The sequence below is a fragment of the Eriocheir sinensis genome, chromosome 4, assembly GCF_024679095.1.
Source record: "Eriocheir sinensis breed Jianghai 21 chromosome 4, ASM2467909v1, whole genome shotgun sequence".
Lineage (NCBI taxonomy): Eukaryota > Metazoa > Arthropoda > Malacostraca > Decapoda > Varunidae > Eriocheir > Eriocheir sinensis.
The window spans coordinates 23,628,037-23,643,268 of NC_066512.1; the positions used below are offsets into that span (position 1 = coordinate 23,628,037).

Below are 15,232 nucleotides of genomic sequence, written 5' to 3' on the forward strand. Positions count from 1 at the left end.
CAACTCTATGGTAAACAGTCTTCACACAACACTAATAAAATCAATAGTAGTAATAGTAGTAGTAGTAGGAGTAAGTCATCATAGTAGCAGAATCAGCAGTAGGAGGAAGAGGAGGAGGAGGAGGAGGAGGAGGAAAAGAAGGATAAGGCACAGGTAGAGGGAAGTGGGTATAGTAATAGTAGGAATGGCAGTAACAGTAAAAGTAGAATTAGCAGCAGGAGTAGCAGAAGAGGAAAAACAAAGAAGGAAGAAAAGAAGGATAAGACAGCAATAGTAATAATAGGAGAAAAAAATGTTTCGTTTAGTCGGCGCAACATCTTTGGTCATATGCCGGAGAGAGACAGAAGGGGAAGGAATTATAGAAGGGAACAGACCCCAGGAGACGGGACACAACCCCCGATTAATACCTGGTACCCATTCACTGCTGGGTGGACAGGGGCGTAGGGTATTGGAAAAGCCGCCCAAATTTTTCCACTCCGCCCGGGAATCGAACCCGGGCTCTCTCGGTTGTGAGCCGAGTGTGCTAACCACTGCACCACGAAGCCCCCGAAGAAGAAGGAAGAGGAAAAGAAGAAGGAAGCGGAAAAGAAGGAAGAAGAAAATGATAAAGCAGCAATAGTAGAAGTAGGAGAAGAGGGAGAAGGAAGAGAAGGTTAAGGTAGAGAGTAGAAGGAAGAGGAAAAAAAGGAGGAAGAAGTAGTAGCAATTGTAGTAGTAGAAGAAGAGGGAGGAGGAAAAGGAGGAAGAGAAGGTTAAGGTAGTGAGTAGAAGAAGGAAGAGGAAAAAGAGGAGGAAGAAGAAGATAAGGGAGCAATTGTAGTAGTAGAAGGGGGAGGAGGAATAGAAGGTTAAGGTAGAGAGTAGAAGAGGAAAAAAAGGAGGAATTGAAGGATTAGCCAGCAATAGTAGAAGTAGTAGAAGAAGAGGGAGGAGGAAGAGAAGGTTAAGGTAGAAAGTAGAAGAGGAAAAAAAGGAGGAATGGAAGGATTAGCCAGCAACAGTAGTCGTAGGAGGAGAAAAGGGAGGAGGAAGAGAAGGTTAAGGTAGAAAGTAGAAGGAAGAGGAAAAAAAAAAGAAGAGAAGAATTAGGCAGCAATAGTAGAAGTAGATGAAGAAAAGGGAGGAGGAAGAGAAGGTTAAAAAAGAGGAAGAGAAGAATTAGGCAGCAATAGTAGAAGTAGATGAAGAAAAGGGAGGAGGAAGAGAAGGTTAAGGTAGAAAGTAGAAGGAAGAGGAAAAAAAAAGAGGAAGAGAAGAATTAGGCAGCAATAGTAGAAGCAGGAGAAGAAAAGGGAGGAGGAAGAGGAGGAGGAAGAGAAGGTTAAGGTAGAAAGTAGAAGAGGAAAAAAAAAGAGGAAGAGAAGAATTAGGCAGCAATAGTAGAAGTAGTAGAAGGAGAGGGAGGAGGAAGAGGAGGTTAACGAAGAAGTAGTAGCAGAAGTAGAAGCAGAAGCAGTTAGTACCGAATAGCGAAGGCGACGATATGAAGGCGGTGGTGATCCTCTGCCCATAGTGCTGGAGGTGGGTGTGGTGGTGGTGGTGACGGTGGTGTTGAGTGTGGTGGTGGTGAGGTTGCTGGTGGTAGTGATGATGGTGGTGGTGTTGCTGGCATTCCTTCCAACCTCCATTTTTTTTTACCTAGTGATTTTAATTTTATTTTGGTAGACGTTACACTACTACTACTACTACTACTACTACTACTACATAACAAGGACGGTTCACACTATTACTTATTTGTCAGTTTCCTACACCATCACCAACACCATCACCATCACCATCACTATTATCACCTTCACTACCCTTTTTGACTTTGTTTATCACTTTTACGGCGGATACGGGGTGTCGGGAGGGCTTGAGAGAGAGAGAGAGAGAGAGAGAGAGAGAGAGAGAGAGAGAGAGAGAGAGAGAGAGCGAGTTGGAGGGTGAAGGAAGAAAGGTGAGGGAGAGCGAACACATTAACAGTCAGCACTCACCACCACAACTACCACTCACCACCACCACCATCGCCATCACCGCCTTATCACTCTCCACGATAGCACTTATCACCCTCATATCGCTCTCTCTCTCTCTCTCTCTCTCTCTCTCCACCTACACGCCGAATAGGGACAGCAGTCCATGACACACACACACACACACACACACACACACAGATCAATACTAATAATGTCGGTCGTCTAAGCTAACGTGGCGGAAGGAGTATCGCGGGGCCGTCAGCCGTCAGCCTCCCCCGGGGTGCGCGGCGCCCCGCGTGCCCTGCCAGCCCCACCCGTGGCTGCTGCCCCTCCAGGCGGCGGGCGGCCCTTGGAGGTACGCGGTGCTTGCCTTCGTCCACCCGCCACGCCCCGCCCCGTCCCGCCCCCTCACGGCTATGCGATTATCCGGCCTCGACGCACAGCTGATGGCTACGTCACGGGTCCCGCGGAAACGTCAGAATCAGCTGATTGACGCCGGTGCGCCCGCTCTGCCGATACTTGGCGGGGCGGGGCGGGGCGTGCGGGCCCCGCAAGTTTTCTGCTGCTGGTCCCCCTCCCCCCTGCGGAGGCACATACCTGGTGGTGGTGGAAGGGGGGCAGCGGGTAGGAGGCCGGGGCCTGGGAGACCACTGGGGGCTGGGGGCCGGGGTACCTCACTTGGTACTGCGGCCCGCCTCCCCCGCCGCCCTGCTGCTGTTGCTGGGCCTTCTGGGGGCCGTGCCCGCCCCACTGGGCCGCGCCCGCCTGCTGCTGCTGCTGCGGCGGTCCCTGCTGCTGCGAGCCCGCCTGCTGCGCCTGGTGGTGGGGGCCGGGGCCTGGGGGCGGCCCCTGCGGCGGCGGCTGCTGCTGCTGGGGCGGAGGGTGGGGGCCGTGTGGGGGGTGGGGGCCGTGCCTGTACGGTACACCAGCGGGGCCGCCGGGGCCGGGGCCGGGATTGGACGGGGGTCGTCCCCCTTTGCCAGGCGGACCGCCCCCCGCGTGCCCCTGAGGAAACGTGGGGCGTGGACCGTTGCTTGCCTGCAGAAAGAAGACACACTTAGCACGCGCCTGACGGGCCCGCCGACCCCGCGGTGGGGGAGGGGGGAGGGGGCAGGGCCGCGCCGCTCGCCTCAGCTGGTGGGCACTAATAGGGCTTCGGCGCGCCCTCACCTGTGTGTGTGTGTGTATGTGTGTGTGTGTGTGTGTGTGTGTGTATGTGTGTGTTTGGCTGCCTGGCGGGAGAGCAGGGTGGTGTGTGGGGGGATCTGGCTGACTGGCTGAATTTATTTGTGTGGCTGGATGATTGCCGGGGTTTTGTGGGTTCTGGTTTTGAAGTTCAAGGTTGTGGGTCTAGGCGTGGGTGACGCCACCACCTGGCCGTGGTCACGTGACAACACCCAAAACAACGCCACTAAAAACAACAACAATAATGAGGGCCGGCATGGTGCCCTCCACATACCGGCCACACTCCTGACTCACTCTGTAGCGCATACCGGTACATGGTAACATGAACCGATATTCTCTCTCTCTCTCTCTCTCTCTCTCTCTCTCTCTGTTTACATAAAATAAACATACGGATGACAAAATTTTGTTAAGTCAGTCAACCAATCACATACACACACACATGCATGCATGCACGCACGCACACATGCACATCCAGGTGAGTTCTGTGTGCAGGTGTTGCTGGGAAGTAGTAGAGAGTGACATAGCCGTGTGTGTGTGTGTGTGTGTGTACTGGAAGTGGGTCAGCAGGAGCATACCTCTCTCTCTACACACACACACACACACACACACACACACATACATACACGAAATCTTGCCAACACACCTTCCTCTTGTGATGAAATTTTTAGCACTTGAGCCAATGATGATGTAACCAGAGAGAGAGAGAGAGAGAGAGAGAGAGAGAGAGAGAATTAAAAATTCACCACATATAGTCCTCGCTCGCTTCCTACTTCCCTCCCTCTATCCCTCCTTCCCTCCCTCTCTCCCTGCACCGGCTCATGGGCGTTACAATAGAGGAAAAAAATAAACGAGAGATGCAGAGGTATGCTGAGAGGGAGGAATGGAGGAATAGAAGATGAGGAAAAGGAAGAAGAGGAGGAGGAATGGAGGAGATGGATAGGGCAAGGTGAGGAAGAGGAGGTAGGGAAGGAGAACGGACAGTGAGGGAGGGAGAGAGAGGGAGAGGGACAGGGAGGGGGGGGTACCAGCTGAGCCCGGCATCGGTGGGGTTGGTACTTCTGAGTCAATGACAACCAGCTGATGCGATACCAAATGTCAAGTGACGAATTTTACCGCGTTCCACCGTGAGCTGTGTGCGTGCGTGCGTGCGTGTGTATATGTAGGGAAGTGGAGGGAGGGGACTTTGTGGTTGATAGGTGTGTATGTGTGTGTGAGAGAGAGGAAACTTGGCCATGAAGAGGAAATGAGCGAAGAGATGAAGAAGGCCAGGACGAGAGAGAGAGAGAGAGAGAGAGAGAGAGAGAAGGGGAGAGGTATACGGTGTCGCCAGCCGGAGCGAGCAACATTTCTAACCAATCGAAAATGAGGAAGAAGAGGAGGAAGAGGAGGAGGAGGAAGACGACGACAAGGAGAGAGCGAAGAGGAAGAAGAGGAGCAAGAGGAGGGGTTCGAAGTGGCAGTACCAGTAGCCGCAGCGGTCGTCTAGTTTCATCGATCTAGCACAACAAGAACCATGGATGTGAAGCTTACCCTGCCTCCTCCCTCCCCCTCCCTCCACCACCACCGCCACCATGGTTCAAGGTCACAGCGCCGGGGGAGGGGAGGGAGTCGAGGAGGAGGGAGACCGGGGGCAGGAAGTACAGAAGAGAAGGAAGGAGGAATATAGGAAGAGGAGGAGGAGGAGGAGGACAGTGAATGGTGTAAAGATATAAATGAGGCGAAGAAGGAACAGGAGGTGAAGGAGGAGGTGAAGAGGAAGGATAGAAGACAGACGAGGTAAAGAAGGGAAGAAGGAAGAGGAGGAGGCGAAGAGAAGGGTAGGTAGCGAATGAAGGAAAGAAGATAGAAACGAAAAAGAAAGGAGGAAGGAACAAGAACATGGTTAAAGGAGGAGGAAGTGGAGAGAAGGATAGTAAATGAAGGAGAGAAGATACGAAAAAAGAAAGGAAGAAGTAGGTGAAAAGGATAGCAAATAAAGGTAAGAAAATAGCTACTAAAAAGAAAGGAAAGAAGGAAGAAGGAGCAGGAAGAAGAGGTGGAAAAGGGAAGCAAATGATGTATAGAAGAAAAACACGATAGAGAAGAGAGGAAGAAGGAGGAAGAGAAGAGGAGGGTAGCGAATGAAGCATAAAGATAAATGGGGTGAACAAGAAAGGAAAAAGGAACAATGTAGGGTTTGAGGAGGAGGAGGAAGAGGAGGAAGAAGAGACTGAAGGAGAAGGTGAAGAAGAGGAAGAGGAGGATAGTGACGGGCAAAGAAGACACGGTGAGGAAGAAAGAGAAGGAAAGAGGAACAATATGGGGTTTGAAGAGGAAGAGGAGGAGGAGATAGAGACCCAGAGGAGAGGGGAAGAAGAGGAAGAGGCTAAAAATGAAGCAGAAGAGAAACGTGAGACGAAGTAAAGAGTAAAGGAAGGGAAAAAATTAAGGTTTGAGGAAGAAATGGAGAAGGAAGAGGAAGAAGTGGAGGAAGATGGAGGAAAAATATATGATTTGAGGAAGAAATGGAGCAGGAAGAGGAAGAAGTGGAGGAAGATGGAGGAAAAATATATGATTTGAGGAAGAAATGGAGAAGGAAGAGGAAGAAGTGGAGGAAAAATATAAGGTTTGAGGAAGAGATGGAGAAGGAAGAGGAAGAAGTGGAGGAAGATGGAGGAAAAATATAAGGTTTGTGGAAGAGAGAAAAAAAATGGAGGATGAAAGACAGAAGCAGGAGGAGGAGCAGGAGGAAGTGGAGGAGGAAAAGGATAAGGTGGAGGAGGTAAAGAAAGAAAAAAGGAAGAAATAAATGGTTTGAGGAGGAAGAGGTAGAGGTGGAGGATGGAGATGGGGAAGGAGAGAGGAGTAACAGGAGGAATGGATGATGATGGTGGAGGATAACGAAGAGGAGGAGGAGGAGGAGGAGATTAAAAGGGTGGGACACAGACGAGGTGGAAGATGAAAAAAAGGAAGAATGAAATACGCAAGACTGAGACAAGAGGAGGAGGAGGAGGAGGAGGAAGAAAAGGAGGAGAGTGACTGAAGCTGGGAGAGAGAAGAGGACGTGAGGAGGAGGAGGAGGAAGAGAGGAAAAACACAGCGATTGAGGCAGGAGAGGAGGAGGGGAAGGGGATACAGGAGGAGCAGGAGGAGGAGAATGACAGCGATTGAGGAGGAGGAGGAGGAGGAGAAGGCGACTGAGGAGGAGGAAGAGGAAGTCAAAGGTACACCCTGACGTTAAAAAAAAGAGTGGAGCAGTGTGTCACGGAGAGGTGGAGGGAGGCCGGTGGAGCTGAACGGAACGGCACGGCACGGAACGGGAGGAGGAACGTCTGAACGGCTGGGTAGACGTGGCTGTGAGGAACGGTCCGGGCTGCCCTAGCTAGCTTCTCCCTCCCTCATCCGGCGGTAGATGTGCTATTGATTCCGTAGATGTGGAAGAGCGAAGGGAACGACGGCCGCTGTGTGTGTGTGTGTGTGTGTGTGTGTGTGTGTGTAATAAAGGCACGGTACCGCCGGTGATGCAGGGTACTCAGGTGTTGCTGCTCTGAAGAGGTTGAAGGAGGAGAGAGGAGAGGAGGAGGAGACGGAAAAAATGTAAGGAAGAGGTGGGAGAGGAGTAAAATTAATGCCTGCCGCGGTGTGTGTACCCTATAGCTCCGGAGTGCAGCTTAATGCGGGCGTGCCGGCGGTGTGTGTGTGTGTGTGTGTGTGTGTGCGGGCACCGTGGCACCAGCGGGGCGCCTCCCTATCACCGCCGGGGACACACGTTACGCTCCCACTATTAATTTGATCAATATTTGGCCTTGTTTCTAGTTTAGTGCCTGGGCCTGGGCCCAGAGGGTGGCCCGCTGCTGGCCCGCCTCCGCGCCTCACGTCGATGCGGCAGCGGCGCCCTGGCCCTCGCCCACCAGGCACCGTGCATGTCGTAATGGTGTGTGTGTGTGAGAGAGAGAGAGAGAGAGAGAGAGAGAGAGAGAGAGAGAGAGAGAGGGGTGAGGAGGAGTGTGAAGGGGAGGGGGCAGGAGGGCTGCAGGTGGCTAGGGGCTGCGGGCTGCGTGGCAGGACTCACCGTCAGCTTGGTGAAGGGCTTCTTGGCGGGGCCGTAGTGGTGCGGGGGTTGGTGGCGCGTGGCCATGGTGGCCTCCTGCCGGGGGCGTGGCACCCGCGGCGACACAGCAGTAGGCCGGGCTGCGGGTGTCTCACATGAGGCCGGGGCCGGCGCCAGCACTCTGCACTACCACTAAACACTAGCACTGGTGGCTCGCCCTAACCATTGGCTCATCACAGGCCACCCTGGCACCGGGCCGGCCGCTGTGCCTGCTGCACCGGGCGGGGACGCGCCTCAACACTCCGTGGGGGTGACACGCCGCTGCCGCCCCTGCCTCATGCCCCGTGGGGCTGCCCCGAGCACTGTGCTACTGCAGGAGGTGGTGGCCACCGCTACGCCCGCCTGGCGCACCCGCTCATGGTGGCTCCTCCCTCACTCGGCAGCAAGATGCAGCGCACGCGGCTGCCTCCCAGGCACTGAGGGCCGCGCCCGCCCAGGACTCCCGCGCACTGACGTCACCGTCACGTGGCCTGCCGCCCCGCCCACCACACCCGCCACCCACCTCCACCCGCAACACTCACAACACAACGCTACATTATCCTTCCACCGGTCCACCATGACGGGCACCACACGTGGCCGCTGTTGTGGCTCGGCTTCACCTCTGCCACATCCACATTCACCTCCGTGGCAACACTGCTCCACAACGACCCCCCCCCCCCCGCCCCCGGCCGCCCTGCAGCAGTCCACCGCTGCGTGCCCGAGCCCCCAGCAACACACTGCTCACTCTACGACTCGTGTGGACAACACTCATACCAGAACCTTCATGAAGAATAAACGCGTTGTACTGCGACTGTGGAGACGGACTCCCTGGCTGGGTGCTCTCACTCGGGGTTGCGCGGGAGGCGGGCCAGGAGGGGAGGGGAGGCAGGGAGGGTGCGCCCCGCGTCAGCTGATCGCCTTTGACAGTCAGCTGATGCCCGGGCCGGCCCGCCCCGTCACCTTTATGGTATACTCCCGCACTTCCCCTCCGCGCCTGCCCGGGCCCGGCAGCATCCCGTCCCTGGGGCAGTGCAGGGACCCTTGGGAGGCGAGACACGGCCCTCGGGGGCTTAAGTGTTCCTCCAGGTAGCGAGGCGGCGATTAAAAGCTTAAAACCCTGACCGATACACCCAGCGGTACCAGCCAGCCCCAACGGCAGGGCACGGCCAGCACGGCGGGGCAATGCCGTGCCTCTTCGTCCCCCAGCTGATGTTTGTTTACCTTTGACCGAATCAATACCCCGAGCTAGGCCTTCCTCAAGCCCTCCCTCCCTCACGCCCTCTCCTTCCCCCAACTTGCTCACCCCCCCTCCCAACTTCCCGACCTCCAGCACTCCCTAACTCTTCTCTCAACCATTCCTCCCTCCACTCCCCTTGCCTTTCACCTGCTCCTCTAACCACCTCCTACTCCACTCTCCAACTCCTCTATCTTTCCTCCTTAATTCACACTCCCCTCTTCCTCTTTTTATTTTTTTACGTTTTCAATTTTCTTGTTTTTCTCCAACTTCCACTGTCAACAAAATTACCGTTATGCCGAAAGAGAAAGGAAGAAGGCAGGGAAACAAATACATATGGTGAAAGAGGGAGGGAGGGAAGTAGGAAAGGAATGAGAGGAGGGATTTAAAGGGCGGGGCGGGGAAAAAAATAACGGGATTGGAGTTTGGGGAAGGTCAAGGCATCCAGAGACAGTCAAATTAATCCTTTCTCCCCACCCACTCCCCAAACCCTCACACACACACACACACACACACACATCCTTCCGGTATGTGTGAAAAAAAATATCAGTCTGCTTCCTTTCCTGTTACCCTTATATTTAGGGGAAGACTCTCTCTCTCTCTCTCTCTCTCTCTCTCTCTCTCTCTCTCTCTCTCTCTCTTTCCCCTTAATCCGCTGCTAGAATGTCATGAATTTAAACATACCAACGATAAGAGAAGGAGGAGGAGAATGAAGAAGAGGAGGAAAAGATGATGATGATAAAAATAGGGTGATGATGATGCTGAGACAGTATATACACCAACCACCACCCTCTTCCTCTTCCTCTTCCTCTTCCTCCTCCTCCTCCTTCTCCTATTCCTCCTCTTCTTCCTCCTCCTTCACGCTGGTCCTTGCTGTGGCTTCAACCAAATCGATCTGGTCAGCGAGAGAGAGAGAGAGAGAGAGAGAGAGAGAGAGAGAGAGAGAGAGAGAGAGAGAGAGAGAGAGCACAGGCCCTCATTGGCTCCACCTGTGTCCAGTGGGTAGGGATCGATCGATTATCACTCTTGGTTTCCTTCCTTCTCACCTCCTTGTATGTGTGTGTGTGTGTGTGTGTGTGTGTGTGAGAGAGAGAGAGAGAGAGAGAGAGAGAGAGAGAGAGAGAGAGAGAGAGAGAGAGAGAGAGAGAGAGAGAGAGAGAACCATTTATATTTTTTAGCACGAGTGTCACGTTTGATGGGCTGAAATAACTGCCCTTTAAAAACTTCGAGTCAACTTTTTTTCCCCTGACATATCCAACCTTACGGAACACGTCTCTGATTTACGCACGCCACTGCACCACCACCAGGAGGAGGAGGCAACGAAGTGAAGGCGTGCGAGGGTGACGCTTAACATATACACCTTTTAATAGCTTGCCTTGCTTGATATACGCGACGAGCGGACATACACACTGAATGGCCCGTGGAATAGGCCTCACGATTCACTCCCTCACCCTCTACGGCCTCCCCCTTCAACCTGACGACCACCAAACACTCGCTGCCCCTCCCACGCGACCACCGAGGACAGACGTCACAAGGGAGGTGGGTGGGAGTGGAGGAGTCAGAGGAGGGGGGGAAGGGGGAGGAGATGTCAGTGTGGGTAGGATGGGAGGGATGATAAGAGTCAGAAGAAAGGGGATAGGAGGTGTGGGTGGGAGGATGGGACGCTAGGAGAAGGAAAATGTAGATAGGATAGAAGGGAGGAAAATGTTATGGAGAGGATAGGAGGGGAGGAGGGAGGATAGGACTCAGAAGAAGGGGAGGGAAGAGGTGGTGGGTGAGAGGAAAGGAAGAGGGAGGGGGAGGAGGTAAGGGGGAAATAAGCGTCAGAAGAGGAGAGTGTGAGGAGGTTAGGAGGGGAAGAGGGGAGAGGAGGCAAAGAAGGGGAGGAGAGCCGAGGAAGGGAAGGTGATTGAGGGGAGAAAAGACGTCAGAGAAGGAAAGTGTGTAAGATAGGAGGGGAGGGAAGGGAGGGGGAGAGCAAAGATGAGAGGTAAAGTGAGGGGAGCGAGTGAAGAAGGGGAGAGAAAGGGGAAAGGGGAGAAGAAAAGAAGATGGAAGGGAGGGAAGAGGAGGGTAAGAAGTGGAAGGGGAAGAGGAGATGGAAGGGTAGAAGAGAGGGAAGAGGAGGAAGGGGAAAGAGGAGGAGATGGAGGGGTAGAAGGGAAGGTATGGAAGAGGAGGAGGGAAGAAAACAGAAAGGGGAGGAGAAGAGGTTACGGAAGGGAGGGTAGAGGAGAAGGGTAAGAAGGGGAAAGGGGAGGAGAAGAGGAGATGGAAGGGTAAGAGGGAGGGAAGAGGAGGAGGGTGAGAAGGAGAGAAGAAAGAGGAAAAGGAGATGGAAGGAGGGGGAGTAACTTATCTATCGTTAACAAATGACATATATCGAAGAGGGGAGGGGAGGGGGAGGAAGGGAGAGGTAATGGGGGAGGGGAGGGGAGGCAAGGAGTGGGTAAGGGGGTGAGGGGAAGGAAGAGAGCTAAGGGGGGGAGCGAAAGGAGAGGGGAGCATATTGGAAGGGAGGGGGAGGAAGGGAGAACGTTAAAGAGGGGAGGGGGAGGTAGGGAGAGGTAATGGGGGAGGAGAGGGGAGGTAGGGTGGGTAAAGGGGTGAGGGGGAGGAAGAGAGGTAAGAAGGAGCGAAAGGAGAGGGGAGGATATTGAGAGGAAGGGAGAAAGTTAAAGGGGGGAGGGGGAGGTGGGGGGAAGGGAAAGGAAGGGGGTAGGGGGAATCCATCAAGATAATCTGTATATACATAGTTCATACTGCTTACAAATCGATATAGTCAGTCAAAGGAGGGGAGAGAGAGAGAGAGAGAGAGAGAGAGAGAGAGAGAGAGAGAGAGAGAGAGAGAGAGAGAGAGAGAGAGAGAGAGAGAGAGAGAGAGAGAGAGAGAGAGAGAGAGGGGTGGGGGGGGAGTAGTGTAAAAATAAACTAAGTGGCGACTGGTGACAGACAAGCGGCAAACTGTTAAGACAAACCCAAACAAACAAACAAACACACAAACAGATAAATGCATAAATGAATATCTAAAAAAATAAAAAATAAAAAAAATAAACACGAAAGACACACAATAAACAAACACAAACAAACAAACACGAATCAATACATGTTTGTGCATCCCTAAAAAAAAAAAAAAAAAAAAAAAAAAAAAAATGAAAGCTCCGTAAGGATTATTAAAAAAAAAAATCTTCCCTGAACTCATCTGATTGCATTTGACCACCCTGCTTGTGACACCGGGGCAGCAGGGAGGGAGGGAGACGAGCAGATGGCGAGGGAGGAGGGAGGGAGAGAGGGAGACAGGCATGGAAGGAAGGAAGGAAGGAAGCAGAGGAGCAGATGTTGGGAGGGAGCGATGGAGGAAAGGAGGGAAGAAAATAGGGCAACCAGGTGAAGGAAGGAAGAGAGGGAGGCAGATGGAAAGGGAAGAGGCAAGAAGGGAAGGGAAGGAAGAAGGGAATGGGGGAGATGGAGAGGAAATAGGGTAGGTATAGGTGGAGGAAGAACACAAGGGGGTGCATGGGAGACACATGGTGAGGGAAGAAGGAAATTAGGAAAGAAGAGAGGGTAGGGAGGTGGAGAAGGAAGGGAAGGAGGAAGGAAGGACGGGAGGGGGCAGATGGAGAGAGAAGGAGCAAACAGGCAGGTGAAGGATGAACAGAGAAAGAGAGACAGGCAGGTGGCGAGGGAGGGAGAGAAGGAAGGGAGAGAGGTGGAGAAGGGAAGGAGGAAGAAAGGGAGGGATGGGAGAAAATAGAGAGGCAGGCTGGAAGGAAGGAAGAGAAGGAAGGGATTGAGGGAAACAGGGTAGGCAGGTGGAGAAGGGAAGGAGGAAGAAAGGGAGGGATGGAGGAAAATGGAGAGGCAGGCAGGCAGGAAAGTAAGAGTGAGGGAGGTATACAGGCAGGCAATCAAGGTGGTTTACAGGCATAAAAACAGCCCTGCAATGATAACAGCAACACATCAAAGAATAAACTCCAAACACCACACAACTATAATAAGGAAGGACAGAGGGAAGGGTCGGAATGAACTGGTGACTGACTGACGGCTCCACGCAGAACGGGGTGAGGGGGAGGGTCAATTACTCCTCCTCTTCCTCCTTATCACAATCATCAGTTTAACCTGGTACCAGCGGGGATCATGTTTCTTAAAGGCCCCTCTAAGCGAGAATACCGAGAAAAAATCATCACTCACGCACACCATTTCATTATATATATCAACGCATTTTTGATTGGTTTATGCATCATCTATTTTTGGGGGTTTATATCATGGCACAAATTTGGCCCGTCGCTGCTACACTGTAAAGCCACAAATTTGGCCCGTCGCTGCTGCACTGTAAAGCCACAAATTTGTCCCGTCGCTGCTACACTGTAAAGCCACAAATTTGTCCCGTCGCTGCTACACTGTAAAGCCACAAATTTGTCCCGTCGCTGCTGCACTGTAAAGCCACAAATTTGTCCCGTCGCTGCTACACTGTAAAGCCACAAATTTGGCCCGTCGCTGCTACACTGTAAAGCCACAAATTTGTCCCGTCGCTGCTACACTGTAAAGCCACAAATTTGGCCCGTCGCTGCTACACTGTAAAGCCACAAATTTGGCCCGTCGCTGCTACCAGGTTAAGAGCACACACACTCTAGGGGAGGGTTCTGAGCGGCGTACCGTCAAAAAGCTTCCAGGGAATGGCAAGGATGGTTCGTGAATGAAATCGGATCGCAGAACGGGTGGGGGGTGGGGGGTGGGGGGGGTGGGGGGGGGGGGGATCATCATCATCATCATCAGTTCATTGCACATTCTATGCCAGTGTTCTAAGTAAGCTCTAAGTAAACACCGCCAGAAGGCTTCCAGTAAGTAGAAAAGATAATGCTTATAAATTTTATAATACAAATATATGATTAAAATAAAAATATGACTGACGGCGACAACACATTTTTTTTTTTTTTACAGCTAAGGAGACCGTTCAAGGGCGTAAAAAAAAAAAAAAAAAAAAAAGCCCGCTACTACTGAAGTGTAAAAAAAAAAAAAAAAAAAATAGTCATCACAAGTTCAGAGCACATTCCAGGGCAAGGTTCTTAACGACACGCAGCACTAAAGAGCGATCATCACCAGTTATACATTCTAGGGCAAGGTTCTTAACCACACGCAGGTCTAAAGAGCGTCAAAAGGTTTCTAATGAGCAGTAAGGATGTTTAAATTATAACTACAATACAGAAAGAGGTTCATCATCAACATCAACACCACCGCCAGTTATACTTTCTAGGGCAAGGTTCTTAACGACACGCAGGTCTAAAGAGCGTCAAAAGGCTTCTAATGAGCAGTAAGGATGTCTAAATTATAACTACAATACAGAAAGAGGTTCATCATCATCATCATCATCATCACCAGTTATACATTATAGGGCAAGGTTCTTAACGACACGCAGGTCTAAAGAGCGTCAAAAGGCTTCTAATGAGCAGTAAGGATGTTTAAATTATAACTACAATACAGAAAGAGGTTCATCATCATCATCATCATCATCACCAGTTATACTTTCTAGGGCAAGGTTCTTAACGACACGCAGGTCTAAAGAGCGTCAAAAGGCTTCTAATGAGCAGTAAGGATGTTTAAATTATAACTACAATACAGAAAGAGGTTCATCATCATCATCATCATCATCACCAGTTATACATTCAAGGGCAAGATTATTAACGCCACACAGTTCTTAGTAAGCACCGTCACAAGGCTCCCAGTGCGTGCTATGAATAATTCTTAAATAAAACATGATCGCAGAACGGGGTCATACTCATCACCCTTAAGAGCATATTCTCGGGCAAGGTTCTAAACAGCTCACACCTCTACGCACCGTCAAAAGGCTTCTAATGAGTGGTGAAGATGATGTTTAAATTAAATGTAGGAAAAAAATAGCACCGGAAAAAATGGCACCAGAAAAAATGGCACCAGAAAAAATGGCACAGGAAATTATGGCACATTTTTCAGAATAGGAGAAAATGGCACACAGAAATATTAGTTTGTTATGGCATGATTTTCAGTAATTACAGGTTTCGAATATTTCGCCATCCTCCTCTTCTTCTCCTTTCCATCATCTTCTTTTTCTTCTTCTTCTTCATATGACTGACAACACACAAAACGGTCGACATCATCGTCATCATCGGTTCATAACACATTCTGGGTCAAGGTTCTTAACGGCACGCGGCTCTAAGTAATCACCGTCTATAAGCTTCCTATGAGTGCGATTCTTAAAATAAAACAGAACTGCAGAACACAGGTCATCATCATCATCAGCTCATAACACATTCTAGGGCAAGGTTCTTAACGGCACACAGCTCTACGCGCCGGCAAATGGCTTCCTGTGAGTGCGATTCTTAAATAAAACAGAACTGCAGAACACAAGTCATCATCATCAGCTCCTAACACATTCTAGGGCAGGGTTCTTCTTTTTATGATCTTATGTTCTTAACGGCACGCGGCTCTAAGTAATCGCCGTCTAAAAGCTTCCTATGAGTGCGATTCTTAAATAAAAGAGAACTGCAAAACACAGGTCATCATCATCATCAGCTCCTAAAACATTCTAGGGCAGGGTTCTTAACGGCACACAGCTCTACGCGCCGTCAAAAAGCTTCCTATGAGTGCGATTCTTAAATAAAACAGAACTGCAAAACACAGGTCATCATCATCATCATCATCATCATCAGCTCCTAACACATTCTAGGGCAGGGTTCTTAACGGCACACAACTCTACACGCCGTCAAAAGGCTTCCTGGGAGTGGTATCAATAACTCCGAGTGCCATAAATAATTA

The 15,232-nt window shown here is 51.3% G+C and overlaps 1 protein-coding gene across 10 annotated transcripts in view; it reads right to left on the reverse strand.

The window, feature by feature from the left end:
- The window catches only part of LOC127010341 (protein alan shepard-like), a 105,482-nt gene that overhangs the window by 46,580 nt on the left and 43,670 nt on the right, over positions 1-15,232 (reverse strand). For 6 of the 10 annotated variants that reach the window (XM_050884297.1, XM_050884279.1, XM_050884323.1 and 3 more), the window contains exon 3: positions 2,550-2,990. The exons of 1 other annotated variant lie outside the window; for it this stretch is intronic. In XM_050884297.1, the coding sequence (XP_050740254.1) occupies positions 2,550-2,990 (441 nt within the window). Of the gene's footprint in view, positions 1-1,463; positions 1,930-2,549; positions 2,991-7,188; positions 7,700-15,232 lie in introns of those variants that run through there. 3 more of the 10 variants (XM_050884332.1, XM_050884357.1, XM_050884338.1) reach the window with 3 other exon arrangements.